At 38.4% G+C, this 19,287-nt stretch overlaps 3 protein-coding genes across 3 annotated transcripts; all 3 read right to left on the reverse strand.

Moving 5' to 3' along the window:
• Positions 1 to 538: 538 nt before the first annotated feature.
• LOC147520292 (uncharacterized) lies at positions 539 to 1,759 on the reverse strand. The gene is made up of 2 exons (XM_086591856.1): positions 1,608 to 1,759; positions 539 to 1,488 (listed from the first exon to the last, which is right to left on the reverse strand). Exons 1-2 carry the CDS (start codon positions 1,661 to 1,663, stop codon positions 717 to 719), a joined length of 828 nt encoding a protein of 275 aa, XP_086447982.1. The 5' UTR covers positions 1,664 to 1,759; the 3' UTR covers positions 539 to 716.
• Positions 1,674 to 3,401, reverse strand: LOC147520293 (uncharacterized). Its single transcript, XM_086594263.1, has 6 exons — positions 3,214 to 3,401; positions 3,001 to 3,133; positions 2,319 to 2,422; positions 2,065 to 2,236; positions 1,736 to 1,911; positions 1,674 to 1,692 (listed from the first exon to the last, which is right to left on the reverse strand). The coding sequence occupies exons 1-6, from the start codon at positions 3,264 to 3,266 to the stop codon at positions 1,674 to 1,676; spliced, it is 657 nt and encodes a 218-aa protein (XP_086450389.1). The 5' UTR covers positions 3,267 to 3,401.
• Positions 3,402 to 16,054: 12,653 nt separating this feature from the next.
• LOC147520294 (uncharacterized) lies at positions 16,055 to 19,257 on the reverse strand. The gene is made up of 2 exons (XM_086594941.1): positions 18,209 to 19,257; positions 16,055 to 18,092 (listed from the first exon to the last, which is right to left on the reverse strand). The coding sequence occupies exons 1-2, from the start codon at positions 19,192 to 19,194 to the stop codon at positions 16,919 to 16,921; spliced, it is 2,160 nt and encodes a 719-aa protein (XP_086451067.1). The 5' UTR covers positions 19,195 to 19,257; the 3' UTR covers positions 16,055 to 16,918.
• Positions 19,258 to 19,287: the final 30 nt, after the last annotated feature.

A 19,287-nucleotide genomic window follows, 5' to 3' on the forward strand; every position in this document is an offset into this window, starting at 1 on the left:
GCTGTTTACTAGTACTGAATCTTTGAGCACTATCTCGACTAACTGATTTTTATTTGGCGGGATGTGTTTTCTAATATTACATAATCAGAGAATTAGAATTGCCTTTAGGATTTTGTGTCAGCTAGAAGATCATTTGGATCACATTTCAATATGAGGTTGCATAGTTTCAGCATTTCCTTTTTCTTTTCTGTTTTTTATTTGCTCCCCGTTTAAACAATTTAGGGAAAAAAAACACTACTATAAAAGCCTAAGGGTAAATTCCTGATTCGGCCGTGATAATGTCAATGTGTTTCCAATTCGGCTGATTGGGGAATTTACCCAAAGCCTAATACCTGAGATAAAGAAGTTTCTAAACATTTCTCTCACCCCCATAGCAGTGCAACTCTCCAAAAATATGTATGTAATACCATAAAGGTTGTTAACACAGAAGTTCGGAAACATGCCTATCATGGTCTACTGTTCTCACTCTCACTCTCATCCCAAAAGAAAGGTCTCCAGTACAGATGCTCTTAAGGGCTCCTAACACAAGTACCATCCAAAGAACATAAAATGCTATTCGCTGCACAGATTGATTCATTATGATGAAAAGAGATGGACATATATAGTGTGTAAAGCTTGTTTAGGAGACATATAATTCAAAAAAATACAGTATGCATGACAAAAAGAATAACAAGAACTGAAAAAAAAGAAAAGAATGAAAGAAGATAAGGCGCTCTCTATTTACGATTTGGAACCTTGAGGGCTTCAAATCGAGCAGAAAGTGCATCATAATCTGGCAATTTGGGATGAACGCGAGGAAGTGAGTTGCGTCTATACAAATTGGAGTTGTCCATCTCCATTCTTTTATCAGACTGATATGTATGAGATGGAGGCAATGGTGGTGGAGGCCTATCAGGCGGAGGACGAATTTCACCCGTACATGTTTCCATCTCGATCTCTTCGTTGCAATCTGAATCTGGCCCGTCTGATTCATCAAACTTTATATCAGAATGCACTGCTGGGGCATTGTAGCTGCTGTGTCTCCTGAAATTCCTATTTCTGTCCTCATTTCCCAAAGCGCGAGATCTGTCAAAACTCTGAGACTCATAAGTCCTCTCAGGACGGTCAGGATGATGCACACTAACATGAGAATTTACTGGTGGATCATTTGACATAAAAAGATTACTAGAGCTCTCATAACTGCGAGACTCGTAACCCCTCCCAGGGGGTTCAGAATGATGCACACTGTCCTGAGAATTTACTGGCCTATCTTTTGACACAGAAAGACTAGTGGAGTTTACCGATTCGTGTTTCCTGCTTGGTATCAAATTTCTGTTGCCATCAGTATAGAGGCTGGAATCAGCTTTTGATACTTGATGAGCATCTCTATTAGCCAAATAGACAGCAGCTTGAGCAGCAGCAACAGCTTTCTCTGCAGACTCAGCAGCTGCTTTAGCAGCAGTGGCAGTGTCCTCAAAATTCATGTTGTGCACTCCGTCATTGGATAACCTAATTGTATCCAGAGAAGACAAAGTCAAAACTCTGTGTGCTTCACTTCCTATATAACTGAAGATATAAATTGTATCTGATAAGAGTTTGAGAGACAATCAAGTAATAGCCGAAAGTACCTTTTAGTAGACTGATTTGGCTCAGAGCATTGTGATGATACAGGCTTAAGAGGCATGCTGGTTGCACTAACAAATCCCCTTGGTCCTTCCTACAATAAATCGTTGTCACAATGTATACAAGATATGACTGAGAGACAGGCTGAGAGAGAAAGAGGCACGCATTGGCAAGCTCTTCTGGGAGCTTCAGAAGCTCCTTCTCAGATTCTGTAGGATCCCATGCAATTTGGTACTCCTTGGCAATTTCCTTCATGAGCTTCAACTTTACCTCCCCGGTAGGTGTTCTAACAGACAGCTTCTCAATCAGCTACAAAGACAAAAAAAGCACACACATACACAGTAAACAAAATTGTCAGTCAAACTAAATCTTTGTGACCACACGAATTTGTCAAAGGGAAGTAATGGTCATTATTTCAAGAGCGTCAACAGAATCAGAACAACGACATCAACAGAGGCTTACCGTACGATTCACGCCACAATTCGGACGCAGTTCTGTTGCGGCATTTACAAACTCTTTCCCGTACTTCTTCTCAAATATAGTTCGCAGTTGCTGTAGTTCTGGAATATCTGAGCATCTTGGGGCTGCAAATATTAAACTTGAAATCCCTTCTTTCAAATCTGCAGGACAGTCCCTGGAATGTAACATGTCCCATACTCCTATGTTAGACTCTTCGAAAAAACACTTAAAAGGCCACAAACAGATACTTAGGTTACCTCTGTTTTGCGATGATTGAAAGTCGTGCCACAACTAGTTCGCAAAAGAGCTCAATGATCTCATTCCATGCCATAATATTTTGTTCTCTTATTACATGTTCAACCTACAAAAACCAACCGAATCCAAGTCTCATCAAGGATTTCATTTTGAGACAAGTTGCCCCAGTATACAATGATATCTAATAAAGAAAAGTATCCTGGTACATTGTTTTTAGATGATTACACCTCGAACAGCATAAGAAAAGTATCCCTTCTTTTCCAATGCACCAACTCTTGAAGCTTCTTAATTAAGTCTGTCCTATAACCAGCAAGATTGCTCAATGCACAAAATTTCAATTATTTCAAACCACGAGAGACCCCGGCAGAAAACATGACTACTGTAGCCTATAGCGTGCTACTCCAAGGAAGAACGTTGTACCAAAATGAAGTAAAATTCATCTAATAAATTGCAACCCTAATATTAAGCTCACAACAACAGCCCTAGTTCAACACAAGAATAAAGAGAAGATCCCCTTGTTTTACTCTTGTATTTCCATAATTGTAACCAATGACTCTTAAAGGTTGATACATCGCCCATAAAATGAGTTATAATAACTCACCACAATTATAGTCCAACTCCAGTGATGATCAAAACTTAAAATTATATCACATTAAATTCATAAAGAAGAGATAAATAAAATACCCTGATTCGAGCTGTGGCGTCTTGCTTAGATTGAAGAAGCAAAGCAACATCACGTCTCATCTGCCTGACCACCACTTCTCTTTTGTTCCTCAGTAACTTTATCCTTGCTGTTACCATCTTCGCCATTGTCTTACTGTTTAATAATTCAGTCATTCAAATTCATCAATAGATACAAAAAATAAAGAAAATAAAGTTTTGAACAAAAACACTAACCATTTTGAGGATTTGAAGCCTCGTCCGAACAATGAGAGTCCGAACTTCAGCATTTTTGTGAGAAAAGAGGTGTCAGCTGAGAATGGTGGTGGTGCAGACGAGTAGAAAACTTAGGAAGAAAGGCAGAGTGTTGGGGAAAGTGTAACGGTCGACTGATTATTGGAAAGGCAACACTTTTTGAATGGGGAGCTTTTCCTGGGCCCACCAAACCGACTTACGAATGTTGGGATAAAAGAGCCGTTGAGGAACACGAATTTTGGTCGAAAAGATCCCGATGTCCACATATTTCGGTAATAAATCGACTGAAATTTTATATTGATTTTTTCAAAAATTAAATTTATATGGCCAAGTCTGCGATGAAAGCTTTACGCCCCACGCCTCACACACTGAAGCGTAACTTCCTGTGCATATGCACATTACTCCACGCTTCTAGGCGTTTTAGATACACCTCGCCTGGCGTACGCCTCAAAAGCTTTTTAAAACATTTAGTATATACCACATAGAAAAAACTTGACATTTTCTTCCTGAAATTAGCTAATTAATATTTAAAAAAAAAAAAAGTTTGGTGGTTAAAACAGACCTGACCTGTTTCATTAAATCAAACCAAGAAATGTATAGCCTCCCATAAGATTAACATTAAAAGTAAAAAATTACCCGACTTATTTTGTTTTTTTTTAAGTGAGAATTTTATTGATAATGATAACGAGTTTTACATATAATTAGGACAAGCGTGCAACAAGCTGTGCTGCAAGTTCTTTCTGAATTTGTTTTTTGTTTTTTGTTTGGATTGAGGTCTGACGTTTGTTTAAGAATTGAGAGTGAAATAAAAGAAGGAGAGCTTATGAGTTTGTTATAGGTGATTGTTTCGGCAGTAAACTGCTTCAACACAACGAGAGCAATGGTAAAGAATGCACTAAGAAACATAGGAAGTTGATGTTGGGGGAGATGAAACTTAACCAAATAATGGTCGCCACGCACTCCAAGATCTATTATCTAGGGATCAAGTTTCAACGTAGTTCCTTATGAAAAATAATGTGGTATTTATATAGGTAGAGTAGAGTCCTTGTAGCTCAAGTATTCTCGTTATCTTGAGTAATTGTGATAGAATACAACCGTCTAACCGATAATAAATGAATCCGGACATAAATCAATGTACATTAGTGGCAAAGCATGTATTTAAGGTTGACATACATATGAGTTAATAGATCCATACATTGATCCATGGTATTAATATAAATTGGGCTTTAGCCCATTTGATTAAATGAATAAAATAGAGACCCCTACTAATGGGCGTTTTACCACGTGGGTGGGGTCGAACATCGCTTCTCTTTGTCGCTGAACAAAGTTCACATGGCAAAGAAGAGAAGATAAATCACCTAAAAACGTGAAATAATAAAAGAGTAAGCGGAGTGTATAACAAAGTGTCGTGTGAACGTAAACGATAAGAAAAATGGACAAACGGGAAAAATTCGTGAATTAGCGGAAATAAAAAAATGTCAAATGAACGTATACGGGACGCAATGACGTAGTTAAAATAAAAGATAGCCGAAAATGCACAGATAAAATAAAATTGCAAACTAATTTGCATGTAGGTATCGAATGTGGAATTAAGTGAAAATGGTGAAGTTAAAGTTGGTGGGGTAGGGCAATTAGAAAAAAAAGAATTGGCTAAACAAGGTGTTTATAACTAACAAGGGTGTGAAACATGATATTTACTAAAAACAAATTTTGGTAAAAACATATGCACGTGCGCCTAATAATGATTGGAATTGGTGTGGCTGTAAAAGAGAGAGTCAGAGAGAGGCTAGTGTCCAAGTATAAGTCGGACTTGAATAGGAATTGCACCTTGACTAGAATGTTTGACTAGCACATGATTATAGGAGGATTTAAAGAGAGAGAGAAATTGGAAGCAGAAACGAGTAAAAGGGAAAAACGAATCTCATCTCTCCAAGCTCAACCCCTAGATAATAAAAAAGAAGACGCGTATTATTATGAAAACGAATACGGACTTTCTCCTCATATGATATATTGTCATAGTCGTCATCTTTTACTTCTCTCTTTCGTTGTACAAGCTCAGTCGAAACTACTGAAGTCTTCAATTTTAGTGGTTGGAGCTGGAGGTCTGGGTTCACCTGCTTTGTTATATCTTGCCGCTAGTGGTGTTGGCGGTTGGTATTGTTGATAATGATATGGTCGAGCTTAACAATGCACCGCAGGCATCCATGCTTACACCATTGTCCATCAGGCTCAAGTCCTTCGCTTCACACTTGTTACTTGAATGCGCGCTGTAAAAAAAACGTTTCGCATCTTGCCTGAAACAGCAAGATGTGACAGGCGTATATACACAAGCTCCTCGACAAAAGAATACTAACTTTGGTTTGTTTGCAGTGACCCTCTGAAGATCGGCTGGTGGAGAAGATGGGGAGGTGGTGATACTCATGGCGCCAGTATACAGAAGTTCATGTTACAACCAAACAAGATACGGTGCAGCGCCAGGAAGAGGGGGCACCGTACTTGTTTTGCCTTAAACTAACCCGATAAATCCAGTTTTTGAACAATCTACCCTTTTTTTTTTTTTTTTTTTTTGCAGGTAGAAACGACCGTACTATACGGGTGAAATATAATCAAGAAGAAGAAGACGTGATGACGATCGTAGATGTAGTGAGGTGGAAAAAATGTGACAGATACAACGAACGTACGACGCCACGATGATGGTCACTTAGAGAACTACGGAAAATACTAGTACTCGAGAGATTTGAGATGGACGAAGTGTATGCATTTGAAATGAAAGTCGAAGAAGATGAAGTAGTAACGGCTTACCCACAATTAAGTTGCGGGAGTGCAAGTCTGTTAAGCAAAGAAATTGCGCAATTATTGAGTTATTTTGGGCTGCCGAAGAAGACGGAGAAAAGTTCGGAGAATAGGACAAAGCAGTGGCAAAAAACTTCGACAAGTCAGTATTTTTTTTTATCAATTATCGTAAAATTTTGGTTAAGTCTGAATGATTAACGAAAATATTTGTATTTTTGTTGTAGGTTGAAACGGCGGAATTACGAGAAAAAGATATTGACGAAAAGTTTCGAACGAAAAGATCACAATGCTGAGAGAAAAAAAATAATAATAAAGAAGCTAAATAAAGTTTTCACTTAGAAAGTTAACGTAATGCGAATTTTTACCGTACGGAGAAACGACGGTTGTACGAGCCTCGGAAAGTTTCGCTCAGAAAGTTCGGCTTAATGCCTTAGAAAAAATAATGACGCTGATGAAAATTGTCGTTCGGAAAATTTATCGTAGAAAGGTCGGCAGAATGCATTAGAAAAAATAATGAAACTGTCGAAAATTTTCGTAGAAAGATCGGCACAATGCCTTAGAAAAAATAATGAAGCTGACGAAAATTTTCGCTCGGAAAATTTTTCGTAAAAAGATCGGCACAATGCCTTAGAAAAAATAATGAAGCTGACGAAAATTTTCGCTCGGAAAATTTTTCAGAAAAGATCGGCACAGTGCCTTAGAAAAAATAATGACGCTGACGAAAATTTTGCGTTCGGAAATTTTTAAAAAAAGATCGATTATGATTGCCTTAGAAAAATAATGATCGGCCGACGAAAAAAATTTTCGGCCGGAAAATTTTTCAGAAAAAGATCGGCACGATGCCTTAGAAAAATATATCGACGAAAAAATTTTCGCTCGAAAAATTTTTTCGTAGAAAGATCGGCACAATGCCTTAGAAAAAATAATGAAGTCGGAAGATAGTTAACCGAAAGCGCTAGCGAAACGAATGCAGATTTCGAAGAAGAAAACGAAGATTTAATCGAACAACCGTAAGACAATTGACAGAGACAATTGATTAAGTAATTGTGTGAATGTAATACCATAGAGCTAAAACTTCTTTTGATGAAAAATAAAAATAAAAATGAGTTTGCTATTGAATATTGTTGTTGTGTCAGATAACATACCTGCGGAATACTGACAATGTTGTAGATTTATGTAATTAAAATGAAATAGAACGAGACGCCCCCATGTAGAGAAAAAAAACGCCCCAACGCGTGCTTAACTTTGCAAAATTAGGCTAAGCGAGCATAAAAACGCTTCAAACTTAGGTCGACGGTTAAACGTGGTAACCTCGTCCAGATTTTGTCTGAACGATAGTAATGGACTAAGCGGCGTAAAAAAGCGTTCAAACTTAGACCGACAAAGTTAAATGCGATAACCGTCCGGATTTTGTCGTGAGCGATATTAACGAACTAAGGGGAGCGTAAAAACGTTCAAACTTAGACTAGCGAAGTTAAACGTAGTAACCGTCGGCTTTTGTCGTAGCGATAGTAATGAGTAGTTTAAACGTAAAAACGTTCAAACTTAGACCGACAAAGCTAAATGTGGTAACTTCCGATTTTTCGTAATGATAGTAATGAATTAAGCGAGTGTAAAAACGTTCAAACTTAGACCGAAGGGTAAATGTGGTAACCGTCCGGATTTTTCGTAATGATAGTAACGAACGGCGAAGCGGCGTAAAACGTTCAAACTTAGATCGACGGCTAAACGTAGTAAATTCGTCCGACTTTTGTCGTAGCGATAGTAATGAAATAGCGGCGTAAAAACGCGTTCAAACTTAGGCCGACAAAGCTAAATGTGGTAACCGCCGATTTTTTACGTAATGATAGTAACGAACGAAGCGGCGTAAAACGTTCAAACTTAGACCGACGGCTAAATGTGGTAACTTCACGATTTTTTCGTAATGATAGTAACGAACGGCGGCGTAAAAACGTTCAAACTTAGACCAAGGGTAAATGTGGTAACCGTCCGATTTTTCGCGAATGATAGTAACGAAAACGAAGCGGCGTAAAAACGTTCAAACTTAGACTGACGAAGCTAAATGTGGTAACTTCGTCAGATTTTTTCGTAATGATAGTAACGAACGAAGCGAGCGTAAAAACGTTCAAACTTAGACTGACGAAGCTAAATGTGGTAACTTCGTCAGATTTTTTCGTAATGATAGTAACGAACGAAGCGAGCGTAAAAACGTTCAAACTTAGACTGACGAAAAGATGATTGCAAAAGTGATGTGTCTTGACCCTTCCCGGCTTCTAACGGTTGGCGAGAGATAAGCTAATGAATCCGCATGGCGTAAGTCATTTCGGGTCTTTAATTGATAGAGATGCTATCAAATTGTCGAAAGACTACATATCAAACTAAGATAAGCCGCCATACGCCATCTCTTGCTTCAAAAGGCCCACCAAACCGATTGGCAACAAGGCGAGAATCCGTGTATAACCGAGAGCTTTTCAGTCAAAGCCGTTCTCAAGGCACATATGGCGACCCTCATACTTTCGGCCGTTATTTGAAGCGCGGCCAAGTCGCCGCATTTCCCAATCTTTTCTCCGTCGGGTTTAACAAAACACATCCATTGCGGACCAGTTTACTATGTGAGCCATCCGAGTAAACAATCCATATGTCAATGGGATTAGGAATTGCGTTTTCATGTCGGTCTTCGCCCCCCCCAATTAGCAAGCGGCGAATGTCTTCCATAGATTTTTCCATCAATGTAGTCGCCAGCTATATGCCACTAGGTTGACCCGTTGAAGGACTTGTTAATATAGGAGGACTAACTAAGTATTTCTTCGCTTGTTACAATGCCATCTCACAATCAATGTTCCAAGTTGCATACTCTTTAAAAGTCCGGAAGAAGGGATAACAACGATCGGAATATTTAGAAATAAATCTATGAAGAACGGCAAGCCGACCCGATAAGTCGTTGAATTTCATTCTTATTTTTGGTGATAGCATATCAATAACGGGCGCCAGATCGATCGATTAGCCTCAATACCTCTACGAGTCATGAGGTATCCCGAAATTTTCCGTAAGAGAGGCCCAAAAGGACATTTGGCGGATTGAGTATCATGTTATACTTATTAAGCCTATCAAAAACAAGTTAAAGATCGGAAAGATGATCACCCGTATTGTTCGATTTAACGACTATATCATCGATATAAGCCTCCATTATTTTTCCCAATAGATCGGAAAAAATTGTATAGAAGAGTAAAATCCATTTCACCCGTAAGATTTAAACGCATGCACGCCCGGTCGAGCCTATGTGGAAGATGACACCTGCCATTACCTCTTACAAGAGTTAGAGATTTTAGGCGGTACACACTTTCGGGTTCGGTCTGGAGATTGTCTTTTTCTTTGCGTATAACCAACCTATCTAGGTCGGTAGTTTGTCTACGATTGTGGTCTTTCCTCTAGTTGCTTCTGTGACACCTTCCATCCCTGCCTGGTCGGACCTGTTTGGGATGGCAGTTTTTCTCAAATCTGCGAGGTCGGCTTTCCCTGTCAGGTCGGTCCAGTCTAGGATGAAGGTTTTCTTTATACTTTCTTCCGTGACGCCTTTTTTCCCTGTCTGGACGGACATGTCTAAGATGGCGATTTTCTGCAAATCTGCGAGGTCGGCCTTCCCTGTCAGGTCGGTCCAGTCTGGGATGAAGTTTTTCTTTATACTTTCTTCGCGGCGCTTCTTCGAAAAGCGTTTGTACCGTACCGCCGTTCTTGATAGCGGCGGCGGTGGTCTCTTCTTTCCTAACCTAGTAACAAAAGTACGTAACTTTTCGTCACGTTGTTGCTTGATGTTCAAAAGTGAGTCGACATCCTTTGGTGTCTTGCAATTGTGGCGGAAACGATTAACAAACTGATTTTCTAGTTCATTGTATTGGTGAATTGATCTTGAAGGCAACTCACTAAACTAGCGTAATGCTTCTCCATTTAGAGTTGATGGAAAGAGCTTACACATGAACAGATCATCTCCACCACCCCATAACACCAACTTATTTTTGAACGATAGAACATGCAAGCCAGGATCTCCTTCCGACTCATCATAAAGTTCAAAATCGGGTTGTTTGAAGTTGGGATGGTGGTAAGCTTCCTGAATGTCGAGCGAAAACTTATCAAGTACGCCATCATTGACTGTCAAGTTTTTCATTCTTACATCCCTTGACTCTCTATCGTTAATTTTTTTGCAATCAACTCTTTCAACTGTTGTTCTGTCAGAGTTAAAGTATTGGCTCGAACAACTGGACGCCCCCGGTCCTCCCCATGTGGAGGATGATACCTTCCATTATCTCTTATTGGAGTTAGAGATCTATGGCGGTACGCATGATCAGCTCCGACCGGTGATTGTCTTTGTCTATCCCTGTAACCAGCCTGTCTAGGCCGGTAGTCACTCTTGGCCGGGTGGTCGGAATAATTATACCACTTCTCCATGTTTTGTTGCTCTTGTCTGGGATGCCCGCCTTCCCAGTCATGTCGGACATATCTCGGATGGCGGTCTTCCCTGAAATTGCTTCTCAGAGGTAAATCTTCCCTTTGAGATCGGACATGTCTAGGGTAGTAGTTATCCCTGCCAATCCGATTCTCCCCATAAGTACGGGTAATAGGGTCATTACTCCTAGAGCGCGTGCATCGGGTTGATTGTTGCTTGAGAAATAGCACGCTCTCGAGGACGACGGCGAAGTGGATCATCAAGACGGTCCCATACACTAGAATGGCCTCGCGTCCCCTTCGCGGTCGCCTTGATGTTGTTGAATTTGCACCATCGCCCACCGCCTTTGCCTCTTTGCCGCTTCCTTCTCAAGTTCCTATTTAACTTTTTGACTCGCCGTAACTCCCGCCAACCGTATTAGGGGTGAATTGGTCACTGTTACTATCACCTTTTCCGCTTAGTTGGCGTGAGAGTAATGTCCACGCCCATATCCATGTCAACCGAAGGATCGACATGGACGACGGCGGACCGCATGGAGGATTACCGACTTGTCGGTTTTCTTGTTGCAAGGTGTTAGGGTTGGTGCCGGTTGTAATGGGCTTTTATACCGGGCGAGGCGGTGGCTGTTCATACTTCTGATCGATGTTGAGAATTGATCCTACCACTAGGATCAACTTGATTGTTCAACGGTTCTTGCATTGGCTGATTTGAATTTCGAAGGTTGCGAGCATTATTAGCGGGAGGAATATGTCGACTATTTGGTCTGCTTCTTGTGCTTACCATCTTGATTGTTTCACGTGATAATGAATTCTAAAGTCCCCACAGACGGCGCCAATTATGTTTCGGCAGTAAACTGCTTCAACACAACGAGAGCAATGGTAAAGAATGCACTAAGAAACAGAGGAAGTTGATGTTGGGGGAGATGAAACTTAACCAAATAATGGCTGCCTACGTACCCAAGATCTATTCTCTAGGGATCAAGTTTCAACGTAGTTCCTTATGAAAAATAATGTGGTATTTATATAGGTAGAGTAGAGAGTCCTTGTAGCTCAAGTATTCTCGTATCTTGAGTAATTGTGATAGAATACAACTGTCAACTGATAATAAATGAATCTGGACATAAATCAATGTACATTAGTGGCAAGCCATGTGGCTAAGGTTCAGCCTTAGACATATGAGTTAATGGGTCTGTACATTGATCCATGGTATTGTAAATTGGGCTTTAGCCCTGTTGATTAAATGAATAAAATAGAGACCCCTACTAATGGACATTTGCCACGTAGGTGGGGGTCGAAACAGTGATTATAATTATGCAAACTGACCGGTTGGGTTTTGTGCATTTGGCTATTTGTTTTAGTCTCATTAACCCATCAAACATTCAAAGACATATTTGTCTCTCTTTAATGGTTTTGGACTCAAAATAAATGATAAATGATAATTTTGTAAGGGAAAAAAGATAAGTAAAAAAATTTGGTTATATTTTTGGTTAACTAATTGGAATATTTTTTATTAGTTTTTTTTTCATACTATTTTTTTTTTTTTTGATTATATTTTCACTATAGTTATAAATTAAAATTTTGGGGGTGCGGTAGTGGAAGTTTGTTAAAAAAAAATTGGAGTGTGTGAGTCTTTATAGTTTGAAGATTTTTCTAGGCAATTAGTTATGTGGTAGTGGAGCTTTTCTAATATTAGTGAGTGCGACCGCCCCTACACGCACCCTTTTATATCCATCTATGGCTATATATGTCAAAATTAATGAAAATTTGATTATGTTACTGTAACAGATGGGAAACAAGAACAGACAGAACTATAAGAAAGCCGACGGGCTAAAAAAAACAGGAACCATCACACAAGGATGCGGAACGTGCAAAGCAAAGATTGAAGGCAACAATGAAGATTTGGCAAAGCATGTTGAGATGCATCTAGATCTACTCATCTGGTCAACCAATTTATCACAAAAAACAATATTAAAATTCAAAGTCAGGGGCTAATGAGGTTGTATACTTCTTTTTTATCAGCTGGTAATGAGGTATGAATGTTGCACATTAAACATAACCCTGCATATATCTTTAACAAACAAAATTAGTTAATTATTGTTAATGCGACTATGGACGGAGCCGGGAGTCTAAGCCAAGGGGTGCGAGATTATGTGCATACCCCACCCCACAAAAAAATATATATATGCAATTTTTTATATTTTTTTGTCAAAAGGTATAAACAATAAATATCAACAAAATTATACATTTATTTCAATTCACAAAACTAGAGTGTGTTGACTACTAAGAATTTAATATGGACTGATGAAGTTGACTACTCAAGTACTTAAATAATTAATTGATACTACTATGTCTATATATATCCACATAATCTAGTCCACAAGTCTACAACAATTCAACAAATTGCTAACTTCATATAATGATATATATAAGTTTATATAACCCTACTATTATATGGAGAAAACTATAAAAGATTAACATTGAAAGTAAAAAATTATTTTGTTTTGTTTTTTGTTTTTTGTTTTTTTTAAGTGAAAATTTTATTGATAATGGTAACAAGATAATTATGACAAACGTGGAACAGCTGCACCGCAAGTCTTTATACTACTATGTCTATATATATCCACATAATCTAGTCCACAAGTCTACAACAATTCAACAAATTGCTAACTTCATATAATGATATATATAAGTTTATATAACCCTACTATTATATGGAGAAAACTATAAAAGATTAACATTGAAAGTAAAAAATTATTTTGTTTTGTTTTTTGTTTTTTGTTTTTTTTAAGTGAAAATTTTATTGATAATGGTAACAAGATAATTATGACAAACGTGGAACAGCTGCACCGCAAATCTTTTCTGAATTTTTTTTTTGTTTTTTTTTTGTTGAGGTCTAACGCTTGATAATGAAAGAAATGAGAGAGAGCTTACAAGTTTGTTATGGGTGATTAGAATTATACAAACTGATCGGTTGTGCTTTGGACCTCTAGCTATTTGTTTTAGTCTCATTAACCCATCAAACATTCAAAAACACATTTGTCCCTCTTTAATGGTTTTGGACTCAAAATAAATGATAAATGATAATTTTGTAAGGGCATGCAATATTTCGGTAATAAATCAACTGAAATTTTATATTGATTTTTTCAAAAATTAAATTTATATGGCCTAAAGTCTACGATGAAACGTAGCTTCTTACGCATAAACACATTACTCCACGCTTCTAGTGCGTTTTAGATACACCTCGCCTAGCGTACGCCTCAAACGCTTTTTAAACATTTAGTATATACCACATAGAAAAAACTTCACATTTTCTTCCTTTACCAGTGCTGCATACTCTTGATTCTCATAGTAAAAGAGCTGTAATTCATCATTGTTCAACTCTTGGGTCTCAGGAATGATGTCTACTACAATAATTGGTAGTTTTCTCCTTCTCTGTATTCAAACACCTAGGAGGAGTAGAAGACATGAATGCCGTTCTAGCACTTCTAGAGCCTTGTTGTGTAGGTGGAGTAGATCTTTCAAGTGTTTTACTTTACGCACTATTGGAATAGTTTGAGTAGGTGTAATACATACACTAGCCTCCTCCTACTCAACCCATTATACATGTTGGAGCATCTCATTTGAGGAGCTGATCCGAACTTCTATATAGGTTTCCACCGGACTTGTCACTCTTGTCGCTATATGACTTTGTACCCTTGCATTTGCACCACTAGCAAAACCAATGGCCATATAAACAAGATTGGTTAGACCCTAACCAAGAAGTAGAGGCCCCATCTCCCTGTAGGAATTAACCACTCTACTCTTGTTGTAGAAGTAGGGCTATTAATACCTTCAAATCTCTCTTTTGTGGGAATGATTCTCACCGCATTTCCTTCCCATCTCCTGTAGGGGTTAACCTCTCTATTCTTGCGGTAGAAGTAGGCCTATTGATACCTTCAAACCTCTCTCTTGTAGGAATGGTTCTCACCACATTTCCTTCAGGTTGATTCAATGCACCCTCCAATGTTGGTACATCCACATTGCTACCATTAATAGCTAGTATTTGAAATTATCGAAAAAAAAATAGTTAGTATTTGAAGACATAAAATACCCCCATCTCATTTTCAAGGTCTAATACTCGGAAAAGAAAGACTTGGTATGAGATCCCACCTTGAGCAACTCAATGTCAATCTCAAAACCATCACAATTTCTTGCAACCAACTTAAACTTCCCAATATGTTTGGTCAGATGTTCATTTTGTTCTAGTGATAACAATGACATTACTGATAAATTCTTCAAGGCAGGACACCTATGGAAAACAAAACCATATAACCGACATCGATATGATTCGTTTGATGGACTAGCATACTTAAAAAGTCTCACTCGCTTTGTAAAATGATCTAGAATCTCGAAGTCCAAACCATGGTGAAGCTCTAAATTGGTGTAGGATCTTTGGATACGACGCCCATCGCAAACTTCACAAATGTTAATTTTGAGTAGTTACCGTTAATATATCGATGAATGAACGAGTTTTGACATTCATTGTTGAGTAGGCTAAAATCAAAAACTTTACCACACTAAATCCATAAGCCGGGGCCTTGTGGATCTGAATACAATTCATTGAGGATTCCTAAGAGACAACCCTCATCAAAGCCGGGCAAAGAAATTCTACCTTGAAAGAAAAGTTTCGTTTTTGCGGTATTTTGTTCTTACAATTAATGACTGTAATATATCAATGGGTAGGTCGTCAATCACTCAATCCTGGTCAGGATCTGCTAGGAAATCTATACAAGTGAAGAGAATAAGGGTGTGTTTGTTATGATGGAAACACTATGGAAAGGAAAGGAAAATAAGAGTGGTCCACCTTTTCCATAGTTTTTAAGGCGTTTGTTTACCCATGGAAAGGAAATGAGTTTTTCCATATGGAAACAAAATTATATAAATGGGAAAGGTTTTGTGTCCTTAGCTAACTCCTAAAAATTTTGTGAAAAGGAAAGGAAATAGATAGATAGGGTTTACTACTAATACACCCATGACCCAACAATACAATTATTCCTTTTCATAGCTTTTGCAAACAAACATGATTATTCCTTTCCCCAGTTTTTACTTTCTTTTTCCCAGTTTACCAAACACATACCATTTAAAATTATTTCATTTCCATTCCATAGACCACCCATTTTATTTCCTTTCCTTTCCATGAGTTAAAATTTAACAAACACACCCTAAGAAATTTTTTGATGATTCAAAAAAAAACATATACACTTGTTAGCATATACATACGTGAAAGATAGAATTTTTTTTGCATCTGTAAATGTGCAAACCTCGTTTACACTAAATTCAATATAACTAATGAAATGATAGTAAATGAAATGATTTGGCCAAAACTTCGTTCTGTGAAGTTGCCTACTTATCAAGCTGTATGGTCAACCTTGAACCGAGCGACACTGGTTCCTCATATCCTTTTATAACGATATGTGAGACTGTTCTCTATCCTTTCTTTCAGCTTAGAACTCTTTTGTTTCCTTATCATTGATGAATGATTAATAGTCGGCTGAACTATGAATGATCAGATATGTATGTCCTTTTTTTTGCACGAAAGTAGGGATTTGCATTACGAATAAAAGATTCTGTTACAGAGGGAGAACAAGCTAGATTACATTGCATCTGAGTTAACAGAATCTAAAAAAAGTTCTAAAGGGGCACTCCATTCTCGATACAAACCCTTGTTGATTGTCAGTCCAAAGTCCAAACAGCTTGACTATTACCAAGAGTTGAGGCATGCCTTCCTGCCGCATCTGCTCCAAAATAGCTTCTCTGAAAAGTATGAGTTATTCTCCAGGAACTAAGTTTTGAAGTGCCTATTTTCCATCTTGCTCTGATCCTCCCTGGCGTGTTCGCTCCCATAAGACTCAAAGCCACTGCGGAAGAATCACATTCTATCCATAACCAGGAACATCGTCTGCGCATAGCATGTTCTGCTGCCAAGACGATTGCCCAATATTCTGCTTCAAAGTTACTACTCCAATAGTCCAATCCCTTGTGCAGGAACACCTACTATCTCATTGTTTTTATTCCTAAAGAGTACAGTAGCGCTTCCATTGCCAGGGTTTCCAATAGAGGATCAATCGGTGTTGGCTTTTATCTCATCATACACTGGGCAGAGTCCATCTGACCTCTTTCATTACAAGAGCTGCTCCAGGCTTGCAAGGGACCCCCAATCAGATATGAATATCTGTCCATGCTATAGTTAAGAAAAACTACGAATATTGATAGCGTTCAGCAGATGTGGAACTGATATAATAGATCGTACTTTGATCTGGTCAAGGACATCGTGAAGTACCTCTTCATAAAGTGATAGATCGTTCAGATCAGTAATCGATCTTAACAAAGACCGTTCTGCTGTGGTGTATATTATTAGGCATCAATGTTGACTACCTGCACAATATTCATTAGATAGAACAGTCGGAACTTACACTCAAAAAGAATCTATTTTCCAGCTCAAACTAGGTTGTATCCAAGTGGAATGCAATTGTGCTTTTGTCTCGTAATTATTCTCACTATGGTAGTCGCCAAATGAGGAGTGCCAACTGCGGCTGTCAAGAGAATAGTACACGTAATCGGTCTTGTCTCGGAATGTAATGGGAAAATATATCTTGTTCTGCATTCCTTCGGTTGTCGCCTTTAATGAAACACACGTAGAACGACTCACAAATAACATTTTATCTTTCAGACTGTTTACTGCCATCCATTTCGATTTCAAATAATCCCACTTGTGAACATCCACCCATTTTCCCTTGGGACCAATATAAACTGAGAACAATTCTCCGTCACACCCAACCAGATAGTTTTCGTTCATGGATTTATAAGGTTGGGGCGCACAAAGAATAGTCCAATCACTTTTGCCATCCTTTAGATCAAAAACTCCTATGTGCCTTTCTTGACTTAAACAATAGAATGCCCCATCATAGAATACTGGATTGGTATAAGACAGGGTGATTCGGATATCATGGTCACATTGTAACCAAGTCCAAGCCTTTTCTCCTAAACGCAAATAGCATACATCCGCGAAGTTGTATGTTATGGGTATGATACCAAATACAACACACTCGGCAGAAGTGGGCAAGGATGAAAAGGATAAGCCACTAAATGCAAAATTCCGTGGCAAGTCTGGAAGTTCAATTGTGACTTTAGTAAAGGGATTGAAAAAGAACATTGAACGATAGCCTTTACACATTAGCAACCAACCATCACTTGAAAAGCAGATTTGAGCACCCAATAATTCCGGCATATCAAAGCTATCTGTAGCATTGGACTTTAGATCAACGAAACTGCATGTGCTACTCCCTCTATTAGAAAACATGAGCCAAGGACATTGAGTTGTTGAGCAAATCGGATTGACAGTCCATCGGATAGTTGGAGGAAGATACAACGCCCATGTTTTACAAACAAGACGAGAATTTATGTAATCGACGGGTAAAGGGAGCTTCATTGTTATTGAAAGCAGTATATCCAAGGGGATGTCAATCCAGTTAGGCGAATTTGGTTTCTCGACATTTTCCTCTGCAACGCCAAGTGTGTCGTTGGTCTTCTCCCTCTGAGATTCCTCCAAGGTATTTGTATTTGCCTTTCCTTTGAAGACTTGCACCAGCCTAATTAATACAATAAAAACTATATTAGTTTCGGCTTAGAACTGAGAAATTTAAAAAATAATAGTAAAAATAAAAAAAAAATGCTATAAAAGAACGGAGTAAGATGCATGGCATACCTGTTACTATCACTGAGCATTAACCAAAAAGGTGAGAAGAACGGTGTTTTTAGATTGGGACAAGGCAGATAAACTGATAGACTCTCATCTTCCATACCAAATGCACACAAGCTATTGTCTTCATCTAAAGTGAAATAAATTATATTTCCTTCCGTTCCAGACTTCGTAGCGGAGAAAGACATACAACCATAATGAGACAAAATAAAATTGCATCCACCTAGGGATTCCACTTTCACCCAAACTTTTTTTGCGAAATCCAATTTGAAAACCTCGACATGGCGGATTGCCTTAATATTACTTCCTAGGTGATGTATGACTACATAATATAGTTCCTCACCGGATTCCACCATGTAAGATCGATAATACGTTGTTCCGGGATACGTTTGAGGCTTCTCAAAGTCCAACAACCTCACTGACAATATGCCACAATTTCGTTCAATAATAGCAGTGGCTTTTCTTTGAAACGTAAGGGCGTAGATGGTTCCATGTGTACATCCAATGCCTCTATCAATGTAGTCATCTAAAGCATCATCAGTTTTTTCTAGCTTGTAGGATTGTCTGGTCCATTTCTCATCTCCTGGTGTGCAGAACAGAAAGAAATCCTCTCCCACGAACAAAATTATACAATCTGGATTTGTAGGTGCACACGATAGGATACAGAAACAACAGTCATTTGCATCTTGTGAATCCCTCGATGGTAGGTTAATTACTTCTCGTGTATCGGGGTTCCACAAGAAATATTGTTCTTTTCCAAACTGGTCTTTTTTGAGATCATCTATCATTAACAGCCAACCATGCATTGATAACAAACACCTTTTTCTCCGAATCTCAAGGAAGCTCCTGACGTAACCCTTCTTCTGTGGATCTAATATGTTGGTGAAGGTATGTGACTTTCTACCCTTTCCACAAGGAAATATAATCCAAGGTGCTGGTTCAGGAGTAGGTGGAAGAAGATTGCTTTTCTTATTTGCTACTTTGTTCGCCATGATACCTATACAAGTTTAAATTCAGTCAGATAAAAAAAAATATGACCAAACTTAGGACTGGGCAAATTTATTACTAGGAAAAGGTAAATCAGC

Source organism: Coptis chinensis, chromosome 2, assembly GCF_015680905.1.
Source record: "Coptis chinensis isolate HL-2020 chromosome 2, ASM1568090v1, whole genome shotgun sequence".
NCBI classification, from domain to species: domain Eukaryota; kingdom Viridiplantae; phylum Streptophyta; class Magnoliopsida; order Ranunculales; family Ranunculaceae; genus Coptis; species Coptis chinensis.